Source organism: Stegostoma tigrinum, chromosome 33, assembly GCF_030684315.1.
Source record: "Stegostoma tigrinum isolate sSteTig4 chromosome 33, sSteTig4.hap1, whole genome shotgun sequence".
Lineage (NCBI taxonomy): Eukaryota > Metazoa > Chordata > Chondrichthyes > Orectolobiformes > Stegostomatidae > Stegostoma > Stegostoma tigrinum.
Window position 1 is genome coordinate 33,015,592 of NC_081386.1, and position 13,715 is coordinate 33,029,306.

General features: G+C 43.3%; 1 protein-coding gene across 1 annotated transcript in view; it reads left to right on the forward strand.

The window, feature by feature from the left end:
- The first annotated feature begins 8,273 nt into the window (after nt 1–8,273).
- LOC125467144 (A disintegrin and metalloproteinase with thrombospondin motifs 7) overlaps nt 8,274–13,715 on the forward strand; it is a 185,484-nt gene continuing 180,042 nt past the window's right edge. The window contains exons 1-2 of the mRNA XM_059639196.1: nt 8,274–8,602; nt 8,982–9,328. Of these exons, the coding sequence (XP_059495179.1) occupies nt 8,476–8,602; nt 8,982–9,328 (474 nt within the window). The 5' untranslated portion in view covers nt 8,274–8,475. The remainder of the gene's footprint in view (nt 8,603–8,981; nt 9,329–13,715) is intronic.

The following is a 13,715-nucleotide window of genomic DNA, read 5'->3' on the forward strand; positions in this document are numbered from 1 at the left end:
TAGGAACTAAATTATAAAGCAGAACATCCAAGGTCATGAGGTTGGGATTACTGCCTGAGCCACAGGTAAACTATTGCATATGGTAAATAAAGTCAAGGAATTAAATGCATGGCTTGTAGACTGGTGTAGGAGGAATGGGTTTCAGTTCATGTGGCATTAACTAGTACTGGGGTAGGAGGCTTCGCTTGAACCATGCTGGGCCAGTGTCCTGGTGAATTGGATAACCAGGGCTTTAGACAGTGTTTTAAATTAAATCGAGAGGGGAAAGGTTCTGGAGAGGCAATATATTAACTGAAATAGAGAAAAGGTATGGCAGCATTAAAGTCAGCATATTGCAGTAACCAGAAAGGAAGAGGAAGGGGAAAAATGTACAAACATAGAATTACAGCTGCAAATAGTGTCCAAGAGGAAAAATGACAAAAAGGCAAAATTAATGATTCTTTACTTAAATCTCTGCGGTATTCACAATGCAATAAATGAATTGACTGCATTAATATGGGATTACGGATATGCTCATATAGCCATTGTGGAGAAATTGCTACGAAGAAATCAAAGTTGGGAACTAAATGTTCTGGGATATGTAATTTGTCAAATGAGAGACAGAGATGAGAAGGAATGTCTTCTCTCAGTGTAATTACTCTGTGGAACTCTTTGCTGCAGAGAGCTGTCAAGACTGAATTGTTAACTATACTCAAGGCTGAGATAGACAGATTTTTAATCAGGAAGGGAATCAAGGGTTATTTGGAAAATGCAGGAAAGTGGAGTTGAGGATTATCAGATCAGCCATGGTCTCAATAAATAGCAGAGCAGATGCAATAGGCTGAATGGCTTATTTTTGCTCCTGTCTATGGTTTTATCCTGCACTCACTCTCTCCACATCTCTCTGTCTCTCTCTTCCCCCTTAAAAGCTATCTCTTTGATGAATTCATTGGTCACCAATCCTCATTCCTTATTCTGCTCAGTTTCAAAAGTTAAGTCCAGATTGCAGAGCTATGAAGTGTTTTTGGAATGTTTTACTATATTAAAGGTGCTAAACAGATGTAAGTTGCTGTTATTCTCTGATGCCGCAGAACATCTGTGATTAAAAAATACGAGAAGTGAATAAATTGATACTTGTGCCTAAACATTTTCATTGTGCAGGAGGATGTTTATGCATGGTCTCTAGTTAAGAATTCGATTGTATTTTGTTAAGTGCCATACCAATATGCTGTCTGTGCTCACATCTGAATAATGTGAAGAACGGAAAGGCTCCTGAAGAATTTCTTTCACTGTGTACACACTGCATCTTCATTCAGCTTGGGCTGTATTGAGGTTTTAGAGAGAGAAAGAGAGGAAGTTAAACACATAACAAAATACTAAAATAATGTAGTACAGCAAACAACAGCTGTGTTGGAAAGCTATATGTTTCTAACATAAGAAGGAAGCTTTAAACTACCTCCTAAAACAGCAGAAGTGCAGGTCCTTATGGAACCCAATCTGAACTCTGTTGACTCTGTCATCCCATTAACTCACGCTATGAACCTCTTCCCACTTTTTTTAAAAGAGTGTATTGATTATGATGAATGATGAAGCTGTTGGTTAATGGGAAGGAAAAGTACATTTCCAACATTAGAGTTAGTGTTAAATAAACATAAACATAAGTCACAAACAGAATTTATATAACTTTTTATCCAGAAGTACTTTCATCACTGGCAAGGCCGGCATTTATTGCCATTCCCATAGTTCTCCAAAGAAGGTGGTTTGAAGTAACTGAGCAGCTTCTGACACCTCTTCAAGTAAGAGTCAAGTACAATGGTGTGGGACTGGGGTCACCTAAAGGCTGGTTTCCTTCCATAAAGGAGGTGGGTTCTTATAACAATCCCATATCAAATGTGGAAAACTTTTAATTCATTTGTGTGTTGTGGTGGTTGCTGGCTGACCAGCATTTATTGCCAATCGCTAGTCGCCCCTGAGAAGGTGGTGATGAGCTTGTCTTCTTGCAATTCAAGTGCTATAGGTAGACCCTTAATGTCCTTAGGGGGGAAATTCCAGTATTTTGACCCAGCTACACTGAAGAAGTGGCAATAAATTCCAAGTCAGGACAGTCAGTATTTGGAGGGGAGCTTGCAGTTGGTGGTGTTCCCATGTATCTGATGCCCTTGTCCTTCTGACTGTAGCAACTATGTGTTTGCAAGGTGCTGCCAAGGGATCTTCTGTCAATTTCTGCAATTTCTTCTAGGTAGTACACAATACTGAGGCAGGCAGTGGATATTTATTGATGTGGAGGGAATGGATGCTTGTGGATGTGATGCCAATAAAGTGGACTGCTTTGTCCCCGATGGTGTCAAGCTTCTTGAATGTTTGTGGAGCTGCATTCATCAAGGCACAAGGGTAGTATTCCATCACACTCCTTACTTAAGTCTTGTAGCTGGTGAACGGGCTTTGCGGAGTCAGGAGGTGCAATATTCCTAACCTCTGATCTGATCTTGTAACCGCTGTATACACTTCAGTTTCTGCTCAATGATAACCACCTGGATATTGACAGCGGTGGATTCAACAACAGTAATGTCCTTGAATGTCAAAGTAAGGAAGATGTGTCATCTAAAATATTAAATCAGAATATCATTGACTGGATTTATGTCCATATTTTGGGCTTTTTGGAAAGAACACTTTGCAAATGTAAAGGAGCGAGACTGCAGGAAGGAAACTGCTGCATTTGTGAAGAACACAAGCTGCTTTACTGGACTAAATGAGCCTGCAGTACTTTCAGAAGGAGATCAATTGTCCCAATACGTGGATGTAATAAAGATAATGGATTTGAACATAGAGGGATAATTTGCCAAGAACAACAATGTCCTGCTTCTTTATTGTCTCCAAAACATCTCTTTTTGTCAAGGTTTATCAGTTGTAAATCCATGGAAAATCTCATCAGCGTAAGTGAAAAGCTTCCAAAAGAAGAATTTAAATCTAAACAATTATCTCCAGAAAATGAAATTCAGCAAGCCATAGCTGTTCCAGGAAGACACTCCAGTACCGATAACTTGTGAGCAAAGTGACTTGGGCTACAGACCTACATTTGGACAATTTGTGAATAATTCTTTTACTGAATTAAACTGTTACTTGGCCAAGATAACAAAGTGTGAAGCTGGATGAACACTGCAGGCCAAGCAGCATCTCAGGAGCACAAAAGCTGACGTTTCGGGCCTAGACCCTTCATCAGCGACCTCTGATGGGCCCGAAACGTCGGCTTTTGTGCTTCTGAGATGCTGCTTGGCCTGCTGTGTTCATCCAGCTCCACACTTTGTTATCTTGGATTCTCCAGCATCTGCAGTTCCCATTATCAATGTTACTTGGCCAAAGTACTTTTAAGGCATTTTTGCCAGATTTGTGTGTAGGTCTGTATGCATATTAGTTTTCAAGAAGAATAGTTGTGTATATCTTAACAGTTTAAACCTTTAGATCTTTGCTCGAATGACTTTTATTTGTAATAAATAAGCTCTTTATTTCTTACATTAGATATCTGGCTGACATTGACTCTGATACAGAGGTACTCTGATACTATTATATAGTATGACAGCTGTAAGTTTTATTTGTCAAGTTGGCAATATCACCTCTCATTTTTAAATTCAAGCTTTGTTCTAACAAATGAAAGAGTGGGACAAGTAAATCCCTCCTAATTCTGTGATAACAGCGTCATGTGCCACCATTCACTGCCACACTACGTTCTATGATAGGTGTGTCTCTGGTGATGCGTTAAACACTAGGGTTAGTCACACATTCACAGGTCTTACCAACAATACAAGGGGTATGCTAATATATCTTCATCGTTAGTACCTTGACCAAGTGAACAGCCCTGTACAAATGCAGGCTGTTATTGTAAGAGTTTTCATCTGGGCTGCTATCTTCCAAAGTGAAGCAGTTACCTCTCTATCTATGACATGGGTGAATGCGGGTATTCAGGAATGGGTAGCTCAGTGCCTGGGGTAGTGCTTTTTACAAAATTGAATCACAGGACGTGAGCATCGCTGGCTAGACCAGTATTTATGTCTGTCTGATATTTCTTGTGTAACCTGTGGTCTCAGGCACAGGCTGCAGACTCTCATCATATTCTAGATACGTAGGTTGGATTTATTCCCATGGTGTCTTAGTGGTGCTGGTTAGATAAAAGTAACAAAAGTTCACAAGAACTTCAATGCAAATCATAAAGGAAGATGAGAAGCATTTTTAAATTAAGAAATGAATAACTACCAAAATTATTTATTTTCATTTTCTGTGTTTTATGCATGATCTTCAAAGGATATCTATTATCCAGCAGTCCTGTGTGCTCATTTATAATTGGGATCCTTTATTCAGTGGCTGTAGGTACTAGTATGATCCCCTGGTATTTCCAAACTAATGATGAACTAAAATTAAATGCTAGAGCTGGATGAACACAACAGGCTAAGCAGCATCCTAAGATGCTGCTTGGCCTGCTGTGTTCATCCAGCTCTACACTTTGTTATCTCGGATTTTCCAGCATCTGTTTCATTAATGTTCTTTAGGGAAGGAAGCTGTCATCCTTACCTGGACTATGTGTGATTCCAGATCCATAGCAATGTGGTTGATTCTTAACAGCCCTCTGCGATGGATGACAAATGTTGGCCCAGCTATGTCCTCATCCTATGAATGGATAAAAAAAATTGTTGACTCACTGTTTGTCCACAAATTAAAGCATATGGTCAAATTATAGGGTGCAGATCACTCACTGTACTCAGTCCCTGGTGCAGTGTTACTGCCATCTTCTCTACTGTCATTAACACAGTCTTTGGCCAATATTTTTCTCTTATTAAACCTGCTCTTTCTCTCTCGCTCTCTCCACTTCCATTAACTAATCTTAATACTTCTCCATTCAATTTTTTTTTCCTTTGATTGTGTCCTTTAACTTTTCTCACACTTCACACATTGTGTTTTGTTAGCTCTTTGGAAATGACCTGAGCTGCTTTAAGAAAAAGATGTCATACATTTGATAAGGCTGAGGGAGACAGAGACACCATTTGCTCTGGTGATAGATTCCTCACCAAGGGGGTATAACCTTACAGTAAAGTTAGACAATCCAGGGGTCACAGCAGGAAACATTTCTTCATGCAACGGGTAGTGAAAATATGGGACTGTTTGCCTCAAAGGCAATGAGCCTGAGGTCAATTGAAAATTTCAAACCAAGATGTCCAGATTTTCATTAAACAAGGGTATTAAAGGTTATGATAAGATGGTGAGTAGTTTTAAGATACAGTCAGTCTTGAATGAGATAAGACTCAAGAAGCTGAACGGCCTCTTCCTGTTCCCATGTTCTAACACTCTTTGCTTCACTGAAAAATCAATATCATTAAGCCTTTCCTTACATGAGTAAAATGAACTTCTCCAACCTCAAAGAGCATTAAATCATGTTGCACTGACAAATTTTCACGCTCTGGATTATGATGATTATTAACTTCTAACTAATTTACCAAGATTGTTCTGCTGGGTTAACACAATAGTCTGTTTTTTTTTTAAATATCCAATTAATTGTTCAACTAGCAAATAAGCTTAAAGAAAGAGACAGAGGTGCAAGTCAAAAAATGTATAATTCCTGGGAAGAGACGAAGTATTATTGAAGTATTATTAAAAGTTCGACAGCAGATTCAACATGAGCAGACAGAGCACTGAGAACAAGATATTTCCATCATAATCAGGACTTCAGTCTTCCATAATCTTCAGGTGCAGTGACTCGACCCCAAAGTTAGTGCTATACGTCCAGCTGAGAGTGCGGGTGGGGCCTCAATTTAACACCTCAGCTGAAAGAGAGCGCCGACCACACAGCAGCACTCCTTCTCAGTGCCACACTATAGGCTCAAGCTACATCTTGTGCTGAATAAATGTTTGTGGGAGGATCAGTGAAATAATCTTCAGCAAATTCAAGTCACTAGGTCTTCATCACATCCCATTCCTCAAATGCTCAGCACGAATTCCCGCTGTCCCACTTTTCGGCCTGTATTTATCTGCCCACCGTTATCCGCAATATGTCTCTTTTTCTCTCCTTCCCCTGTTGTTCTGCTATTTACCGCTACGTGGCCCCAGAACACAAGCTGAAAGGACGGCCACTGAGGCTTTGGAGCGGATTCTGCGCTTGTTCAGATTCTCTCGCAGAACTTGGCGAAGACCCACACGTTTCAAAAACACTTCTGCAGCAGCCATGAAATTACATTTTAGATCCAACGATCTGATTTTGGTTAAAAGTCGCGTTAAAGGGAACGGGAGATCTTCATATTCCAGAGGCAGGCAGTGAGAGAATGAAATTGGGGCTCGGACTGGGACTAGGACAACGAGGATTGGGAGAGAGGGAATTGGGATAGTGGGAATTGGGATAACAGGGACTGGGAGAGAGGGAATTGGGATAGTGGGAATTGGGATAACAGGACCTGGGAGAGAGGGAATTGGGATAGTGGGATTTGGGATAACAGGACCTGGGAGAGAGGGAATTGGGATAGTGGGTATTGGGATAACAGGACCTGGGATAGAGGGAATTGGGATAACAGGGACTGGGATAGTGGGATTTGGGATAGTGGGAATTGGGATAACAGGGCCTGGGAGAGAGGGAATTGGGATAACAGGGACTGGGATAGTGGGATTTGGGATAGTGGGAATTGGGCAACGGGGACTGGGATAGAGGGAATTGGGATAGTGGGATTTGGGATAACAGGGCCTGGGAGAGAGGGAATTGGGATAGTGGGAATTGGGATAACAGGACCTGGGATAGAGGGAATTGGGATAGTGGGAATTGGGATAACAGGGACTGGGATAGTGGAATTTGGGATAGTGGGAATGGGGCAACAGGGACTGGGAGAGTGGGAATTGGGATAGTGGGATTTGGGATAACAGGGACTGGGAGAGAGGGAATTGGGATAGTGGATATTGGGATAACAGGACCTGGGAGAGAGGGAATTGGGATAGTGGGATTTGGGATAACAGGGACTGGGAGAGAGGGAATTGGGATAGTGGGATTTGGGATAACAGGGACTGGGAGAGTGGGAATTGGGATAGTGGATATTGGGATAACAGGGACTGGGAGAGTGGGAATTGGGATAGTGAGTATTGGAATAACGGCGACTGGGAGAGTGGGAATTGCTGTCCCGAAAGCTTGGTTCATTTGGTCTCTGCTTGTTTTGTGCCCGCTTACCGAGTCAGGGTTGGGAAGCTCTTGTGCAGACAGGGCCAAGTTTATCGAAACATGTCCCAGGGAGACAAATAGCATCAAAACCGTGTCTGTGCTGGGTATGTATGTGTGTGTGTGTGTGTGTGTGTGTGTGTGTGTGTGTGCGTGTGTATGTGTGTGTGTGTCTGTGTGTGTGTGTATGTGTCTGTGTATGTGTGTCTGTGTGTGTGTATGTGTGTGTGTCTGTGTGTGTGTGCTTGTGTGTGTGTGTGTGCGTGTGTGTATGTGTGTGTGTGTCTGCGTGTGTGTGTATGTGTGTGTGTGTCTGTGTGTGTGTATGTGTGTCTGTGTGTGTGTCTGTGTGTGTGTATGTATGTGTGTGTGTCTGTGTGTGTGCTTGTGTGTGTGTGTGCGTGTGTGTATGTGTGTGTGTGAGTGTGTGTGTGTGCGTGTGTGTGTATGTGTGTGTGTGCTTGTGTGTGTGTGTGCGTGTGTGTGTATGTGTGTGTGTCTGTGTGTGTGTATCTGTGTGTGTGTCTGTGTGTGTGTGTATGTGTGTCTGTGTGTGTGTCTGTGTCTGTATGTGTGTGTGTCTGTGTGTGTGTGCTTGTGTGTGTGCGTGTGTTTATGTGTGTGTGAGTGTGTGTGTCTGTGAGTGTGTCTGTGTGTGTGTGAGTGTCTGTGTGTGTCTGTGTGTGTGTCTGTGTGTGTGTGTGTCTGTGTGTGTGTGTGAGAAAGAGACTGTGTGAGGATCAGAGTGAGTGTGCCTGCGTGTGTCAATGAGTGTGTCTGGGTGTTTGTGAGTGTGCCTGTCTCTGTGATTTTGGGCATCGCTGTGTCTGTGTCTCTGAGTTTGTGTGCTAGTGTCTGCGAGAGTGTGTGTATGTCTCTGTGAGTGTTGGTGTCTCCGTGAACGTGTGTCCCTGTGAGTGTTGCTAAATCGGCGGGATTTCAGTCTTCCTGTGTCTGTGGGAGTGTGTTTGCGTCCCTGTTAGGGAGGGACGGAGGGAGGGGTGCAGTAGGCAGGAGCTGTATGCAAATAGATGGAGCTGAAACCAGCTGATGGGAGAAGGGGGGCAGCTCAGTCTGTGTGTGAGTGAGTGTGTGTTTTCTGGGGGGAGGAGGGAGGGGGATGTGACAGTGGAGGACCAGGGGCCACATCTCTGACAGAGAGAGTTCCTGGGGCAGGATTTGCCAGCTCCCGTCTCTGCTGCGCCGTCCCAGCAGCAGTGAGTTTATTCCGAGAGCCGGGACATGTTGCAGGATCCAGGCTCACAAGATCGCGGTGAACTTTTTAAACACAGCCCCGTCTCCAGCGCAGCGGAAAGATGCAGAGCCCGTGGACCGGGAACGCTGGCAACTTTCTCCGGACTTTGACAACTTTAATTGCCTTTGTGCTGACTGAGGAATTCACTGGAGTTCAGGGCAAGGAGCAGAAGCGCTTCAGCCTGCAAGGTAGGGTCCGCGCTCTCTCAACAAAACGCTGTCAGTTTCTTTCAGATTGTAACCAAGAGACGAAAGTTAGTGAACATTTGGGGACTGGTCGGACGGATAGGACTGTCCGCGTATTCCCTTTTAGTGAAAGGGGCACTGGGTTAGTTTCTGTTAGAGAGGCGAGTGGCCGCTGGGACGAAATGCTTAGGAATTCCCGCTGTGTGGGGAAGGTTTTCTGTGGGGATGGCTCACTGGGACTTCTTGAAGAGTTTTGGGACGTTTCTGCGGGCTCCAATTCCGCTGGGGTTGGCACCAACTGATGGACTGGGAGGGCTGCGGCTGCGTTTGTGCCTGGAAGATGTTTTTGTTTTCTCTAACACGTCCCGTGTTTCCTCCGCAGAGCCGCGGGCCTTGCCTGAGCCTGAGCTGGTACACCCGGTCAGAGTGGACCCCCTCGGCCGCTTCCTGTCTCACCAGCTCTCCCACCGCCCGAGGAAGCGGCCCCGCCGCCAGCTGCAAGCCGAGCCCGAGCCCGTCCACTACCGCCTCTCCCTCCGGGGCCGCCTGCTCCACTTCAACCTGACCATCAACCAGCCCCTCCTAGCCCCCGGCTTCCTGGCCGAGCGGCGCTATGGGGGGCTGAAGGGAGCTGCCATCAGCCGGGTCCGGATCAACCGCTGCCACTTCGTGGGCACAGTCCATGCTGGCAGCAGTGGGATGGCGGCCATCAGCACCTGCCAGGGCCTGGTAAGCACCGTCTGGGCAAGCAGCTGCATTTCTGGCAGTGCCCAGAATGGCCACCTCTTTCCTCACATCTTATACTGTCTTCTTCTCTTCATCAACCTCAGCATTCACTGACAAAGCTGCGGCTTGTTGTCTGTTGCTGGTTTTAGTCTGCAGTCAGGGAATCCCTACAGTGTGCAAGTAGGCCATTCAGCCCATCACCCTCCAAAGAACATCTCACCCAGTATCACCTTATCCCTACATTTCCCATGGCTAATCCATCCAGCCTACAGGTCCCTGAACACTATGGGGAATTCCCATGGCCAAACTACATAGCCTGCACATCTTTGGACTGTGGGAGGAAACCCACGCAGACACGGGGAGAATGTACAAACTCCCCACAGACAGTCACCCGAGGGTGGAATCGGACACCGGTCCTTGGTGCTGTGAGGCTGCAGTGCTAATCACTGAGCCACCGTGCCACCTTAATCACATTTCCTCCAGACCATGGGACCCACTCCAGCCGCCTCCTCCTTCAACACTGAAATGCATTTACAAGCCCAGCAAGGACTGACTGTTCCACCTCTGCTACCTCACCTGCCTCACTCCCTCTGGCAGTCAAACATAGAAGAGCACAGAATGAGGCCATTTGGTCCATTGTGTCCTTGCCAGCCAAAGGAAAAGTACTAGTCTAATTTCACTTACAGCTTTCAGTTAGTAGACTTCAGTTCTTCAAATATATATCCAAGTTCTTTTTAAATGCTGTGAGAGGCTTCTGCTTCAATCATTCTCTCAGACAGTAAGTTCCAGACTCCTCCCTCTGGCTGAAAACAATTCACACATAACTCCTCTTTAATCTTTCCAATTTAAACCTATTCCTCCAGTTATTGACCTCTCTGTTTCTGTAAATAGATCTTTGCGATTCACTGTAGGCCAATTCACAATTTTTACACGTCAGTTAAATCTCTCCTAGCTGCCTGCATGTTGACAAAAACATCTACAGCCTATCCAATCAATCCTAGCTAAATTCTCCACTCCTAAATGTGATTTTGTACATTTTTTCTACACACTCTCGAGAGTGATCGTTCCCTCCCTCTAATACAGTGAGCAGAGCTTGTTAAACACCATTGGGACTTCTAGGCTGCAATGCCACAATGTTATAGCTGGCCTCTTATTCTCCATCTCCTGAAACCATCAGCTCTTCCAAAATGTTGCTCCCTGGGTTGTATGCTGCACAAAATTCCAGTCACCTGACTTATGTTACTGGACCAGCAACCCAGAAAACAGAAGTTCAAATCCTACTAATGAACTCTGGAACAGAAAATCAGTAAAAGCCATGACAAAATCATAACAAGTTCTCTACTATTCTTTAGAGATTGGAATCTGCCATGTTTACCTGGTCTGGCATACTCTGGTAATTTCAATCCCACGTCAATATCTCTCAGCTCCCCTCTGCCATGGTTTAGCAAATCAGCTGTACAAAGAATAAATTGTTGTCCTCAACATGTGTTTAAGTATTAACTGGCAGATCCCTCCTCATTGGTAATCAAGAACACCCCAATTTCTCACATGCAGCACCACTTAATCTGGCCTTACCTTTAAAGCCATTTCCAATGGAGGAAAGTGATCTATTTCATTCTCCAACAAGATTGTGGCTAATTTTCAGGGAAATTTCAGTAGATTTGCCACTGTTTGTAAATCCCTTAGAAGCAGGTAAGTTTATCAATGCAGGATATAACTAGCTTTCTTTCAATGCATGACACTGATATATGACTTCTGGTTTGTAATAAACCAAGAAATTAATATATAGGTAGATTTGCCTTCCAGCAATTCAGTTTTTATTGTTAATCTTTTTACATGACTATTGTTTTTGAACCAAATTCAATTGTTTATTGTTCCTTCATTTATTCAAATAAGATCAAAACTAACATAAAATTGTGTCTGATATTTATCAACAAGTGGCAGCACTTTTAATAAACCTCGAGATCATGAGGCTGAGAGCCAATATTGCAGATAGGAATCTGTACCCAGTTTAACGTTGCAGATTGGATTTCCAATCCCGTAGCAGTCAGGGAGGCAGTGAGTTAAATACTATTCGCATAAGTGCACCCAAATAAACCTGGTCTGCAGTTGTTTCATATTTCCTGTACTTATATGCTAATTTTATTACTGGCTGCAACATGATTCAACAAGTCACTTGGTCTATTTTATGTAAGGGACTAAAGTGCTTTCATAAAGCTGAAATTTATAATCTCAACTGCAACAAAAGATTAATTTCAATAGCAATTTATTTTGAATGCTGCAGCTTTAAAGTAATTGCTGAGAGAAAGAAAGTGAAAAATAGCTCAATGCCACAGACCCGGTGTTGGTAAGTGGGATTAGGATGTGAAGCTAGTTTATACATCCAATATAGAAATGATGGGCTGAGTGGCCTGTTTCTGTTGCCTTCTATGATTCTGTGATTAGCAGAGGTCTATCTTTAAAGAGTAGCTTTAAAACTGGACTACCGACATAAATTCACTCTGTAGGATGTGCTAAATATAATTGTGAAGTTTATAGAAAAATATGGGGAAGGGCCAGCAGGATATAATGAAAAATGGACTTGTGATAACAGAGGCTGTTACTATCAGAAAGCTGAACGAATTTGGGCACTTATCTCCAGAAGACCAAGGGCTGAGGGCTGACCTGTTACAATTGTGTTTGATTGGTCAGACATTGACAAGATGTTGTCACTTCCGAGCAAAACCAGATTTATGAGCCATAAATATAGGCTAATCTCTAATGCATCCAACAAGGAATTGAGCCAGAGTGTCTTGCGTATGGAATGTACCACCCTTAGGGATGGGTGAGACAAATGGCACTGATGCAGTTAATGGGAAACTAGATAAACACATGACAAAATGGAGGGATATGTTGTTGGGATTATATATAGAAGGTGGGAGGAGGATTGTATGGAGAATAGACAATGTTTTGGAGCTGTGTCGGTGCTGTAAATATATGAATTGAATTAGGTTTATTGTCACATGTACTCACATGAGTACGGTGAAAAGTTTACAAGTCACCACTTACAAAGCCACCTTAAGCACAAAGTGAAGAAAACAATGTTAAACAGTTAAACAATTATAAGATGATCAATCCCTGGGTATACTGTCCAGCATTTGTCATCTCTTTCGTTTTAGTATTTAAAACTCTCTTCCTAGTTGAAATCATGAATGTTTTAAGTAGAGTAAATAAAGCAAAACATTTACCGGTGCAGAAAGGTCAGGAACTTGAGGGGCACTATTGAAGGTGATTGGTTAAAAAAAATCCAACAGATGTTTTGAACAAATATTTTTTATACAGTGAGTTCTTGTGACTTAGAATGCATTTCTTGAAATGCTATTTCAGCAAATTCAACAACAAATTTCAAAAGGAAATTGAATACAAATTTGAAAGGGAAATATTTACAAGGCTGTGAGGAAGCTGTAACTTATTTTAATTGGAGAAAAACTGCAGAAAGCTGTAAGAAGAACAGAGAGATAAGAGGAACTGCAGACGCTAGAGAATCTGAGATAACAAGGTATGGAGCTGGATGAACACAGCAGGCCGAAACGTCAGCTTTCCTGCTCCTAAGATGCTGCTTGGCCTGCTGTGCTCATCCAGCTCCACATCTTGTTATCTCAGAAGAACAGAGGGATTTGGGAGTCCTCACCCATGAATCACAAAAATGTAGTATCTAAGTTCAGTGGGTAATAGGGAAGACAGATGAGATATTAGCCTTTATTTCAAAGGGAATCGAGTAGAAAAGCAGTGAGGATTTGTTAAATTTGTACAAGACACTCTTGTAAGACCACAGCTGGAATACACTGTAGTTTGGTCCCCTTATCAATAGAAAGATATACTGGCATTGGAAGCAGTCCAGAGAAGGTTCATTAGGCTGATACCAGGTAAGGAGGGACTGACTTCTGAGGGGAGGTTTGAGTAGATTGGGCTTATTCTTATTGGAATACAGAAGAATAAGAGGCAATTTTATTGAAACATGCAACATTCTTAAGGGATTTGACAGAGTAGATGCAGAAAGGTTGTGGGTGAGAGGGCCTTGCCTCAGAGTGATAGATCACAGGTTTAAGACTGAGATGGAGGAATATGGTCGTTGTTGTTGGAGGTCAGTCACCTCAGCTCCAGGATATCTCTAGAGAGGTTCCTCAGGGTAGTGTCTAAGGCCCAACCATCTTCTGCTGCTTCATCAATGACCTTCTGCCCATCAATAGGTCTGGAGTGGGGATGTTTGCTGATGATTGCGCGACGTTCAGCACCATTTCTGACCCCTCCGTAATTGAAGCAGCCCATGTTCAAATGCAACAAGATCTGGGCAATACCCAGGCTTGAGCTGACAGGTGACAAGTAACATGAACACCACACAGAATGCCAG